General features: G+C 42.9%; 1 protein-coding gene across 1 annotated transcript in view; it reads right to left on the reverse strand.

Moving 5' to 3' along the window:
• Positions 1–14,609, reverse strand: part of slc22a16 (solute carrier family 22 member 16) — a 76,059-nt gene that overhangs the window by 41,797 nt on the left and 19,653 nt on the right. Inside the window, exons 3-4 of the mRNA XM_029631923.2 lie at positions 5,246–5,363; positions 2,731–3,289 (exon numbers count right to left, since the gene is read on the reverse strand). Of these exons, the coding sequence (XP_029487783.1) occupies positions 2,731–3,289; positions 5,246–5,363 (677 nt within the window). The remainder of the gene's footprint in view (positions 1–2,730; positions 3,290–5,245; positions 5,364–14,609) is intronic.

Raw genomic sequence — 14,609 nt, forward strand, 5'->3', positions numbered from 1 at the left:
TAATCGAAATTACATTACCGACTACAATTTGACAGGTAATACCTTCTTACGGATCATTGGGACACTACCGTCCCACCTCAACAACATCCGGTGAAATTGCAGAGCGCCAAATTCAAATGACAGAAATCGTAATATTAAACATTCATGAAAATACAATTGTCATACATCATTTAAAAGCTTAACTTCTTGTTAATCCAGCCACGATGTCAAATTTCAAAAAGGCTTTACGGCGAAAGCACATCATGCGATTATCTGAGGACAGCGCCCAGCACACAAAAGCATTACATACATTTTCCAACCAAGCAGATGCATCACGAAAGTCAGAAATAGCGATGAAATAAATCACTTACCTTTGAAGATCTTCATCTGGTTGCAATCACAAGGGTCCCAGCTACATAACAAATGGTCATTTTGTTTGATAAAGTCCTTCTTTATATTCCAAAATGTAAGTTTCAATGGCGTGCTTGACTCAGTAATCCACCGGTTTCCCTCGTTCAAAATGCATACAAAATGAATCCCATCAGTTACCAATAAACTTCTTCTAAACAAGTCAAACAACGTTCCTAATCAATCCTCAGGTACCCTATTATGTAAATAAACTATAACAATTAAGACGGAGAATACCGGAGACCATTACCGGAGATAAATAACAAAGTATGTGCCCTCTCCGGAACGCGCTATAAACACTACAGCCAAAATGGGAGCCACTTAGAAAAACTACAAATTCTAGCTCATTTTTCAAAAAACTTGCCTGAAACTCTTTCTAAAGACTGTTGACATCTAGTGGAAGCCCGAGTATCTGCAATCTGGGCGGCCTTCCTTTTATATTCCCATTCCCAGCCATCGTAATCAGAGGTGAGCTGAAAAGAAAAAAGGTTCTGGATGGATTTTCCTCGGGTTTTCGCCTGCCATATCAATTCTGTTATACTCACAGACATTATTTTAACAGTTTTGGAAACTTTAGAGTGTTTCAAATCCAATCTAAAGTTATGCATACCCTAGCTTCTGGGCCTGAGTAACAGGCAGTTTATTTGGTCACCTCATTCATCCAAACTTCCGAAAACTGCCCCCTAGCCCAAGAAAGGTAACTAGTAACTAACGGATGACATTTAGAAAGTAACCTTTCGAACCCTGTATACGTCCTCCAAGACATATGATAAATTAGATCATCCAAAAAAGTAGTTGAAAAGTAGCTAATATGGTAAAGTTGTCCGTGATGACATTCGAACTCTTGGGGTGCTAGACGTTCCCATTATATGCCAACCCATCTTCCCCGACCAACCACTGTCCTTTTGTTTTTGCCTTAGGTTTGGGTAGGTTACTTTCTAAATGTAATCCATTAGTTACTAGTTACCTGTTCAAATTGTAACCAGCAACCTGTAACCCGGGGGATTTGGTTCCACAAGAGCATTAGTGAGATCGGGCACTACTATTGTGCGATAGTCCTGGCTCGCAGTCGGCGTTCCAATTAATTCCAAAGGTGTTTGATGGATGGCAGAAATGATTAAATCATTAGACCTCTCACTAAAGCCGTCAGTCATATGAAAGTCACATTTAAGGGGCCTCCTGAGTGGTGCAGCGGTCTAAGCACACTGCATAGCAGTGCTTGAGATGTTACTACAGACCCGGGTTCGATCCTAGGCTGTGTCACACCCGCCTGTGACCGGGAGTACCATAGGGTGGTGCACAATTTTCCCAGTGTTGTTTGGTTTGGCCAGGGGGGGGGCTTTACTTGGCTCTCTTGTGGTGGGCTGGGTTCCTGCAGGCTGACCTTGGTCGCCAGTTGAATGGTGTTTCGTGCAGCTGGTTTCCGGGTTAAGCGGGCGGGTGTCTCAATGTCAACAGTGAAGAGGTGACTCAGTGATGCTTGGCTCACCTCACTCTAGCGACTCCTTGTGGCGTCTGCAGGCTGACCTTGGTCATCAGTTGAATGGTGTTTCCTCCGATACATTGGTGCAGCTGGCTTCTGTGTTAAAAAGCGCTTTTTGGCAGGTCATGTTTCGGAGGACACATGACTTCAATTAGGGGAGGTAGGGTAAGGGGAAAAAAATATTACACACACACCCTATGGGGGATTGAAAATTATGCAAACAATTACATTGATGGAAGCTACAATCTGCCCTATTAAAGCTACCCCCTCGGTGGGGTTGAGGTTAGGGCTCTGTGCAGGGCAGTCAAGTTCTTCCATCTCAACAAACTATTTCTGTATGGACCTTGCTTTGTGCATGGGGGCATTCTCATGGTGAACCAGGAAAGGGCTTTCCCCAAACTGTACCCACAAAGTTGGAAGCACAGAATCATCTAGAATGTCATCGTAAAATAAATTCAAATCAAATTTTATTGGTCACGTACACATATTTAGCAGATGTCTGCTGTAGCGTTAAGATTTCCCTTCACTGAAACTGAGGGGCCTAGGCATCCTATGAAGGTGCGACGTTGAAAGTCACTGAGTTCTTCAGTAAGGCCATTTTACTGCCAGTGTTTGTCTATGGAGATTGCATTGCGGCGTGCTCGATTTTATACACCTGTCAGCAACGGGTGTGGCTGGAATAGCCAAATCCACTAATTCGAAGGTGTGTCCACATACACTATATACACAAATGTATCATACTAAATGGAGTGTCAGAATAATGCTAAATGCTCTGAGACCAATTTTCTATAATAAACACACATACCCATAGTAAATACAGTACACATGCACACACAAACCAACCCCCATCCCCCTCTCACCAGCCAGGAAGAGGTTGATGTATTGGTTGCCACCCAGGTTGACGGAGCCCAGGGAGAAGACGTAGTAGCCCAAGCTGCCAATGAACCACACTGCCCACACTGTCACTGTCCTCCAGGTCATCCTCCATGTCCCAAACAGGTCCAGGATGCTCAGCTTTCTCTCGGGCTCCACTGGCTGGGCTCTTCCCGGTACCACCTCCTTCTCCAGCAGAGCCTCCTTGGGTTCCAGGAGGTCCTCGGCCCTCAGGCGGCCAGGCTCCAGGCCGTTGAAGCGGGCTATGGAATCCAACAGGACCTGGGTCTCCTGGAGCCTCCCCTTAGCCATCAGGTAGAAGGGTGTCTCTGGAAACTTCCAGCAGAAGAAGAGAAAGGGCGAGGTGCAGGTGGAGAGGATGATCTGGTAGATCCACCAGGTACGCACTAGGTAGCCCGTGATCGCCACCATCATGACGCCTGCGGCGAAGGCGGCGTGCACGTGCATGGAGGTCCACGTGCGTACCTTGTTGCCGGTGAACTCGGTCACGTACACAAACACCACCACAAGGTAGCCGCTGGACACCTACCGAGAGAGAGGGAGGGAACATTACAATTAGATCAAAAAAGGGGACACAACGCAAGGCCAGAGCTTCAAATGCTGATCACACACACACACATACACACACACACACCTCGCATTACTGTTGATGCAGAAAGTTAATCTAAGGCCTGAAAACAAGTCTCATATATCTTATCTACTTATCCTGGATTTAGTAAATGGACCGTGAGAGCAGACTGTGGTTAGAATATACTGTAGATCAAACCTTATCTTCAGAGAATTACCCAGATACTAGCCTAGGCTAGCCATATCAACATTCTCTAAGGCTGACTGCTTTGCATCCAGATGGAGAGAGGAAGACACTCATACAATTCACAGACCTTTACACATGCAGTAAATATTTGCACAGTCACATAGACAGGACATTTTATTTTGGTTATGATTTCTGTTTTCAAGGAAGGTACTTTAAACCATCTTACATGTAGCACTTCCATGAGCTATCCTGCCAATGGTCACCTCTTCCTCAGCTATTCTTTAAACATAAGCCACACCCTCTACTGACAGGGCTGGCCCATAGAGAGGCAGTTCACAGGAAGGCCAAAAATATCATTAAGGACATCAACCACCCGCTCCACGGCCTGTTCACCCTGATATCATCCAGAACGCAAGGTCAGTACAGGTGCATCAAAGCTGGGACAGAAAGACTGAAATACAGCTTTATCTCAAGGTCAAGGACTTCCAGCGCCAACAGAGATGGACGCCTCGCTTCGCGTTCCTAGGAAACTATGCAGATGGTTAAATAGCCTTCACTAGCCGGCCTCCACCCAGTACCCTGCCCTGAACTTAGTCACTGTCACTAGCCGGCTACCACCCGGTTACTCAACCATACACCTTAGAAGCTGCAACCTTATGTAAAGTGCATTTGGAGAGTATTCAGAACTCCAAGTGGGCTGTCATGTGTCTTTTACTGAGGAGTGGCTTCCGTCTAGCCACTCTGCCATAAAGGCCTGATTGGTGGAGTGCTGCAGAGATGGTTGTCTTTCTGGAAGATTCTACCATCTCCACAGACTAACTCTGGAGCCATGTCAGAGTGACCATTGGGTTCTTTGTCACCTCCCTGACCAACGCCCTTCTCCCCTGATTGCTCAGTTTGGCCATGCGACCAGCTCTAGGAAGAGTCTTGGTGTTTCCAAACTTCTTCCATTTAAGAATGATGGAGGCCGCTATGTTCTTGGGGACCTTCAATACTGAATACATTTTTTGGCACCCACCTGTTATTGTAATGGTGAGAGTTTGCCAACCATCATTAACCTCATAGTCATTGTTGATTTAAAATCCAAATATTGAAGTTTAGAGCTAAAAGAAGAAAAAATGCTTCACTGTCCCAATACTTACAGAGGGTATCGTACATTTGACCTTAGTGAAAAGGAACAACTGTAGGACTTCTGCTCAGGGCAGAGGTGGAAGAGAGAAATTTAAGACGTAAAGAGAGAGAGAGAGAGAGAGAGAGACACACACATAGCCTACTATGGAAGCAGTTTACAGTTTATAGCCTCTAGTATGACCTGGCATTCCTTTTAGGCAAATAATCTAATACTAACAAATACAAATACTGGATGAATACAAACTAATGTATAGAACTGCTACCAAAATCAAATCAAATCAAATGTATTTATATAGCCCTTCGTACATCAGCTGATGTCTCAAAGTGCTGTACAGAAACCCAGCCTAAAACCCCAAACTGAAAGCAATGTAGGTGTAGAAGCACCAACTTGAGATATGCATAAATAACCCACAACTTTTGCATACAGCATACAATTACTGTATTTTATGGGAGATTATTCCGAAATTTAAAGTAAAGTGCATGTCTCAAGATAGGATTTGCCCATAAAATGTCATCCTGCATTCCTTACACTACATTACACTCCACATGTGTTGATAGTTAGGCTTTTCTTACAACTCTTACACGCACACACTTACCATGGCGAGCAGGAAGCGGATGACCATAAATAGGTAGTAGTTTCCCATGAATGCCACGCTTACACCAAACACAAACTGGCAGAGGCTGGTGATCATTAGGATCCTCCGTCTGCCAACCCTGAGAGAGAGAGAGAGAGAGAGAGAGAGAGAGAGAGAGAGAGAGAGAGAGAGAGACAGAGAGAGAGAGACTATAGTTGAACTAAAAGGATACTACAGTTTACTATAGAATATTAAAGTGCTTAGTATAGAATTCTGTGGTAAACTATAGTATACTGTAGAATACTATACCCAGTAGTATCCCTTGATTGTGTAGTAATTGTAATTGTGTAGTATATTGTAGTATACCATAGTAAACACTACAGTATTCCCCACACATAAAACACTAGTAAATACGACAAAAACACTACTTTTTATACTATAGTAAATACGACAGTATTTAATTTGCATATACCCTGCCCATTCCCCGCCACCAATAAATGAGAAACCTACATGCCAAGAATAGAGCATATATTGGGTTCTGAACTGGCTGTTCAGAACCCAGTCCTACTTACCTACTGGTTATAGGAAAAACTATATTTGAGTATTTCCAGTATGTTTCCTCAAAAAGAAAACCCCCAACTTCGATGTCAAAGATAAAACAATGTCTCTACAAACACTACAGTAAACACTACAGTATAATGTAATATCATGTCCACAAAAGCACTATGGTAAATACTACAGCACATGAATACACCACACCAAAAGCTAGATTTTTATGGCCATTATGGTCATTTTAAAACAAATTTCCTGAAATTCAACGTAGTACTGATTTATGTCAACTGACTTGATAGCAAGTTGAGTCTATGCTAATAAGTTCTATGACTTGATAGTTCACCTCTCAGTTTTCTTTTATTCTAGAATAGGGTATATTGTAACCATGTGTTAAAACCTGTTATGGCCAGGTGTTCCCCTAGGGGAACTCCCCCCCCCCCATTCAGCTGAAAAGGTGGGGCGGGGAATTCAAAAATATTCTTTAGAAATATTTAACTTTCACACATTAACAAGTCCAACAAAGCAAATGAAAGATAAACATCTTGTTAATCTACCCATCATGTCCGATTTTTTTTATGTTTTACAGCGAAAACACAACATATATTTATGTTAGACCACCATAAAAAAACAGCAATTTTTCCCAGCCAAAGGTAGAGTCACAAAAGCAGAATTAGAGATAAAATGAATCACTAACCTTTTGATAATCTTCATCAGATGACAATCATATGACATGTTACACAATACATTTATGTTTTGTTCGATAATATGCATATTTATATCCACAAATCTCGGTTTACATTGACGCCATGTTCAGAAATTCCTCAAAAATATCCGGAGGAATTACAGAGCCAGATAACAAAAATACTCATCATAAACTTTGACGAAAGATACATGTTCTACATATAATTAAAGATACACTGACTCTTAATGCAACCGCTGTGTCAGATTTTTTTTAAACGTTACGAAAAAAGCCTACCATGCAATAATCTGAGACGGCGCTCAGACGTAAATATATTTCTCTGCCATGTTGGAGTCAACAGAAATACGAAATTACATCATAAATATTCCCTTACCTTTGATGATCTTTCATCAGAATGCAGTGCAAGGAGTCCTAGTTCCACAATAAATTGTTGTTTTGCTCCATAATGTACCAATACTAGTGTCCAATTAGCTGCATTTGCTAGCAGTTTCAGCTCACGTGCCCAAAAGCTGACGCTGGTCCAGGAGAACTCGGACGAAAACTTCAAAAAGATGTATTCCAGGTCGAATAAACTGGTCAGAGTAGAGAATCAATCTTCAGGATGTTATTTTCATATATATCCAATAACATTCCAACCGGATCATACGTTTTCATCTGCAGCCAAATGGAACGATGGTGACATCCACAGACAAATGCGCCACAGGGAAATTACATTCTGCCATGACAGTGACTCATTCCCCTCCCATTCGGTCAAAGTTCACACCAGAAGCTCCATTCCATGTTCTACTGAATGAGGACATCTAGTGGAAGGCGTAGGAAGTGCTAACAGATCCATATCTTATTTGGAAGGGAAGAGGCGATGACTTAAAATTAGAGACGCATTCAGAATTTCACTTCCTGTTTGGAAGATTGCCTGCCCTATGAGTTATGTTATACTCACAGACATAATTCAAACAGTTTAGAAACTTCAGTGTTTTCTATCCAATAGTAATAATAATATGCATATATTAGCAATCTAGGACAGAGTAGGATGCAGTTCACTATGGGCACGCAATTCATCCAAAGTGAAAATACTGCCCCCTATCCCCATCAAGTTTTAAGCAAATCAAAGTTTATTTATGATACAGCATGTAAGCTACACAATACAATGAAATGTTACAGTGTACTACAATATTCACTGTAGTGTTTTTGCCACAAAACACCACAGTAAATATTATAGTATTCCTACCATAGTATACGCTATAATATTTTTTAATGTGGGGAGCCATGTATGACATACTTCCTGTATTTTCAGAAGGACCTCTGCTATTTACTGTAGCTGACGACATGGGAAGAGTTGAGATAAAGAATATTGAATGTCACACAAACGTATATGATGTGTGTGAAATAATACATGGGGTGGCAGGTAGCCTGGTAGTTAAGAGCGTTGGGCCAGTAAACGAAAGGTCACTGGATTGAATCCCTGAGCAGACCATGTGAAAAATCTGGTGATGTGCCCTTGACCAAGGCACTTAATCATAATTGCTCCTCTGCTAAATGACTCAAATGTAAATAAGCAGCATTGTATTGTTGACTGGGAATTGCACATTGCCACATAGAAGGTTTGTGACTCATGGCATTGATCCAGACCAAATATTGGTTGAAATACTGGTAGACATGGCATCCTGAGTGGCGCAACAGTCTAAGGCACTTCATCGCAGTGCTAGAGGCGTCACTATAGACCCGGGTTGGTTCCCAGAGTGTGTCACACCCGGCCGTGACCGGGAGTCCCATACAGCGGCGGACAATTGGCCCAGCGTCGTCCGAGTTAGGGGAGGGTTCGCCCGGGGCGGATTAACTTGGCTCATTGCGCTCTAGCAACTCCGTGTGGTGGGCCGGGTGCCCGCAGGCTGACCTCGGTCGTCAGTTGAACTGTGTTTCCTCCGTCACATTGGTGCGGCTGGCTTCTGGGTTAAGCTGAAGGGTGTTAAGAAGCACGCTTTGGCAGGTCATGTGTCAGAGGACGCATGACTCGACCATCGCCTCCTGACCCTGTTGGAGAGTTGCAGCGATGAGACAAGATCGATATTGGGGAGAAAAAGGGGTAAAATACCACAACAACAAAAAATATTTTAAATATAAATACTGGTCGACACAAGCTGGGAGCAGCAGAGGGGCAACAGCCCTAGGAGCAGTTTGGGTTGAAATTGCACATCGCTAGTATCACTACACAACAGGAGTTGCTGAGTTTATAGGTGTTTGAGTGAGTGAGTATGGGATTTGCATGTGCCTCGAGGCCTCCAGACCAGACAGAACAAATCAATGAACAATTTGGCTGATACATGCATACGGTCCGAGTGTGTGAGTCTGGAATTAGCAGTATGCTTAGTTGTAAGAAACAATCATCCTCTTCCCCCCCACTGAATACAAATAATGCAATCTTATAATGCTATACTATACTGTATATACAGTTGAAGTCGGAAGTTTACATACACTTAGGTTGGAGTCATTAAAACTTGTTTTTCAAACACTCCACAAATTTCATGTTAACAAACTATAGTTTTGGCAAGTCGGTTAGGACATCTAGTCATTTTTCCAACAATTGTTTACAGACAGATTATTTAACTTTACTGTATCACAATTCCAGTGGGTCAGAAGTGTACATACACTAAGTTGACTGTGCCTTTAAACAGCTTGGAAAATTTGAGTCAATTGGAGGTGTACCTGTGGATGTATTTCAAGGCCTACCTTCAAACTCAGTGCCTCTTTGCTTGACATCATGGGAAAATCAAAAGGAATAAACCAAGACCTCAGGAAAACAATTGTAGACCTCCACAAGTCTGGTTCATCCTTGGGAGAAAATTCCAAATGCCTGAAGGTACCATGTTCATCTGTACAAACAATAGTATGGAAGTATAAACACCATGGGACCACGCAGCCGTCATACCGCTCAGAAAATAGATGCGCTCTGTCTCCTAGAGATGAGCGTACTTCAAAAAAGTGCAAATCAATCCCAGAACAACAGCAAAGGATCTTGTGGAGATGCTGGAGGAAACAGGTACAAAAGTATCTATATCCACAGTAAAACTAGTCCTATATCGACATAACTTGAAAGGCCGCTCAGCAAGGAAGAAGCCACTGCTCCAAAACCACCATAAAAATGCCAGACTAAGGTTTGCAACTGGGGACAAAGATCTCCTCTGGTCTGATGAAACAAAAATAGAACTGTTTGGCCATAATGATCATCGTTATGTTAGGAGGAAAAGGGGGGAAGCTTGCAAGGCGAAGAACACCATCCCAACCGTGAACACGGTGGTGGTAGCATCATGTTGTGGGGGTGCTTTGCTGCAGGAGCGACTGGTGCACTTCACCAGATAGGAAAATTATGTGGACATATTGAAGCAACATCTAAAGACATCAGTCAGGAAGTTAAAGCTTGGTCGCAAACGGGTCTTCCGAATGGACAATGACCCCAAGCATACTTCCAAAGTTGTGGCAAAATGGCGTCAAGGTATTGGAGTGGCCATCACAAAGCCCTGACCTCAATCCTATAAACAAATTGTGGGCAGAACTGTGTGTGCGAGCAAGGAGACGTTTGAGCCAATTTAGACAATTTAAAGGCGATGCTACCAAATACTAATTGAGTGTATGTAAACTTCTTACCCACTGGGAATGTGATAAAAGAAATAAAAGCTGAAATAAATCGTTCTCTCTACTATTATTCTGACATTTCACATTCTTAAAATAAAGTGGTCCTAGATCCTAACTGATTTAATTAAGACAGGGAATTTTTACTAGGATTAAATGTCAGGAATTGTGAAAAACTAAGTTTAAATGTATTTGGCTAAGGTGTATGTAACTTCCGACTTCAACTGTACGAATTAGAGGATGTCTAGTATCAGACGGCTTACCCGGTCGTACAATAGTATACTAATTGGATGACTTACCTTGTCATACATCTTGAAGGCTGTATAGTATGTCTTTATTTGAGACCAGGTTGCTTTTTGCTCCGTAACAAAAGGAGAATTACGGGGAGAATTTATGTTGGCAGTTACTTCAAAATTTAGGAAAACCAAAATACAAAGGTTAGCTAAATTTACGTAGCAGTTTAGGTGAATTGGGTTAAGTTTAGAATAAGTGTTAGGGGAATGGTTAGCTAAAATGCTACAGTTGTCCCAGACTCGAACATGCAACCTTTGAATTACTAGACTGTCGCGGATTACGCCAACCCATCCTCCCCGACCAACCTCCTTACTTATGTTTCTGCCTCAAATAACTAGAACATTAATAGGTATCATAGATCTAGCAGGTGCTCAGAACTACATAAAGTATATTTTATATGGCTCTGAGGCCAGGCTTGAAACAGACATTCAAACTATTCAGCAGCCCATGATGATACAGTAGGGAGTGGGACTCTCTCCTCAACCCAGCTCACGTCTTGGGTTTGTGAACATGAGGCGTTCAATTGAGTACCCTATTCTCTGCACAGTGGACACCTAGACCCTAGCTAGACCAAGGGACTACTGGCCTTGGCATGCATCTTCTTCCCTGGCCTTGCTGAACAACTGGATAATAGCCTACCAGTTGACTTGATATGTCCCCACTGTCCCAAGAGTCTTAATCTGTCTCTGTGGCTGTGGACTGGCTGTCACCCTATAGTGTCAGATGACGTAAACACCTCTCTGAACTGGCACACAATGCTATCCAAACACACACTTTCACACTCTGTTTGCCTGTTTCGTGTTTGAGAAACAAGGATGTTCTAAGGACCTGCTGAGAATAAACTCTCACCCCTAACCCCTCACCTATACCCTCATCACCCCTCCTTACTCAATGCTCACCTCTCACCTCAGTCATAACCTTGGCACTCCTCATAAACCAATCATAGCTTGCTCCAGACTCATAGCTTTTTAAAAACATATATGTTTTTTATTTCACCTTTATTTAACCAGGTAGGCCAGTTGAGAACAAGTTCTCATTTACAACTGCGACTTGGCCAAGATAAAGCAAAGCAGTGCGACACAAACAACACAGAGTTACACATGGGATAAACAAACGTACAGTAAATAACACAATAGAAAAGTCTATATACAGTGTGTGCAAATGTAGTAAGGCAATAAATAGGTCATCGTGACAAAATAATTACAATTATTAATTAAACACTGGAGTGATAGATGTGCAGAAGATGAATGTGCAAGAAGAGATACTGGGGTGCAAAGGAGCAAAGAATAAATAACAATATGGGGATGAGGTAGTTGGGTGGGCTATTTACAGATGGGCTGTGTACAGGTGCAATGATCGGTAAGCTGCTCTGACAGCTGATGCTTAAAGTTATTGAGGGAGATAGGAAGCTTCAGTCATTTTTGCAATCGTTCCAGTCATTGGCAGCTGAGAACTGGAGGAAAGGTGGCCAAAGGAGGAGTTGACTTTGGGGATGACCAGTGAAATATACCTGCTGGAGCGTGTGCTACGGGTGGGTGCTGCTAAGGTGAGCTGAGATAAGGCGGGGCTTTACCTAGCAAAGACTTATAGATGACCTGGAGCCAGATGGCACTGTGATAGACGACATCCAACTTGCTGAGTAGAGTGTTGGGGGCTATTTTGTAAATGACATGGCCGAAGTCAAGGATCGGTAGGATAGTCAGTTTTACGAGGGTATGTTTGGCAGGATGCTTTGTTGCAAAATAGGAAGCCAGTTCAATATTTAATTTTGGATTGGAGATGCTTAATGTGAGTCTGGAAGGAGATTTTACAGTCTAGTCTAACCAGACACCTAGGTATTTGTAGTTGTCCACATATTCTAAGTCAGAACAGTCCAGAGTAGTGATGCTAAATGGGTGGGCAGGTGTGGGCAGCGATTGGTTGAAGAGCATGCATTTAGTTTTACTTGCATTTAAGAGCAGTTAGAGACCACGGAATGAGTGTTGTATGGCATTGAAGCTTGTCTGGAGGTTTGGTAACACAGTGTCCAAAGAAGGGTCAGGTGTTTACAGAACGGTGGTGTCTGCATAGAGGTGGATCAGAGAATCACCAGAGGCAAGAGCAACATCATTGATGTATAGAGAGCAAAGAGTCGGCCCGAGAATTGAACCCTGTGGCACCCCCATAGAGTCTGCCAGAGGTCTGGAAAACAGGCCCTCTGATTTGACACACTGAACTCTATCTGAGAAGTAGTTGTTGAACCAAGCGAGGCAGTCATTTGAGAAACCAAGGCTTTTGATTCTGCCACTAAGAATGCGATGATTGACAGAGTCGAAAGCCTTGGCCAGGTCGATGAAGACGGCTGCACAGTACTGTCTTTTATCGATGGTGGTTATGATATTGTTTAGGACCTTGAGCGTGGTTGAGGTGCACCCATGACCAGCTAAAAAAACCATATTGCATAGCGGAGAATGTACGGTGGGATTCGAAATGGTCGGTGATATGTTTGTTAACTTGGCTTTCAAAGACTTTAGAAAGGCAGGGTAGGATAGATATAGGTCTGTAACTGTTTGGGTCTAGAGTGTCTTCCCCTTTGAAGAGGGAGATGACCGCGGCAGCTTTCCAATCTTTAGGGATCTCAGGCGTTCTGAAAGAGAGGTTGAAGAGACTAGTAATAAGGGTTGCAACAATTGTGACGGATAATTTAAGAAAGAGTGTCCAGATTGTCTAGCCCAGCTGATTTGTAGGGGTCCAGATTTTGCAGCTCTTTCAGAACATCAACTATCTGGATTTGGGTGAAGGAGAAATGGGGAGGCTTGGGAAAGTTGCTGTGGGGGATGAAGAGCTGTTGACGGGGTAGGGGTAGCCAGGTGAAAGCATGGCCAGCCTTAGAAAAATGCTTATTTAAATTCTCAATTATAGTGGATTTATCAGTGGTGACAGTGTTTCCTAGCCTCAGTTCAGTGGGCAGCTGGGAGGAGGTGCTCTTATTCTCCATGGACTTTACAGTGTCCCAGAACTTTTGGGAGTTTGTGCTACAGGATGCATATTTCTGTTTGAATAAGCTATCCTTTGATTTCCTAACTGCCTGATTCCTAACTTCCCTGAAAAGTTTCATATCGCAGGGGATATTCGATGCTAATGCAGAACGCCACAGGATGTTTTTGTGCTGGTCAAAGGCAGTCAAGTCTGGAGTGAACCAAGGGCTATATCTGTTCTTAGTTCTACATTTTTTGAATGGGGCATGTTTATTTAAGATGGTGAGGAAAGCACTTTTAAAGAATAATCAGGCATCCTCTACTGGCGGAATGAGGTCAATATCCTTCCAGGATACCTGGGCAAGGTCGATTAGAAAGGCCTGCTCATTGAAGTGTTTTATGGAGCGTTTGACAGTGATGAGGGGTGGTCGTTTGACCGTGGACCCATTACGGATGCAGGCAATGAGGCAGTGGTCACTGAGATCCTGGTTGAAGACAGAAAGGGTGATATCTATGAGGGTGCTATCTATGAGGGTGCCCGTGTTTACATATTTAGCGTTGTACCTGGTAGGTTCCATGATCCTTTGTGAGATTGAGGGCATCTAGATTATATTATAGAATTGTGGCTTGCAGCTGACCTCCATCTCATCCATTTATCCCTCTTCCCCTCACTCATCACCGCTCACTCCATCTCATGCTTCTTGTCCGGCAGGGAAAGTTTGTTTATAGTTTAAATTAATGGATTTTGTTGCATTATTCAGGTTTAAAATGTCATTTAAGGGAATTTTATGAGGGAAAACATTTTGTTTTGGGAATTTTCAAAGTACTTTCAGTATTATTAATTTCAGACCTGGAGACAGGCGGCGCAGCATCGTCCGGGTTAGGAGAGGGTTTCGCCGGCTGGGCTGTCCTTGTCCCATCGCGCTCTAGCGACTCCTTGTGGTGGGCCGGGCGCATGCACGCTGACTTCGATCACCAGTTGTACAGTGTTTCCTCCAACACATTGGTGCGGCTGGCTTCCTGGTTAAGCGAGCAGTTAGAAGAAGTAGTGCGGCCTGGTAGGGTCGTGAAAAATTATTGTATGTAGTTTCTTGCAATAGGCCTCTAACACTTAAAATAATATTTCTCTCAAAATGTTGATTCCTAAAAGATGTCCGGTAATTTGGTTGATTCCATCAGATTTGTCTAAAATCCTAAATGAATCAGGAGTGACCAGGGTCAGGGATACCATAAGGACTTATTCATTAATTCATTA

The sequence above is a fragment of the Oncorhynchus nerka genome, linkage group LG24, assembly GCF_034236695.1.
Source record: "Oncorhynchus nerka isolate Pitt River linkage group LG24, Oner_Uvic_2.0, whole genome shotgun sequence".
NCBI classification, from domain to species: Eukaryota; Metazoa; Chordata; class Actinopteri; order Salmoniformes; family Salmonidae; genus Oncorhynchus; species Oncorhynchus nerka.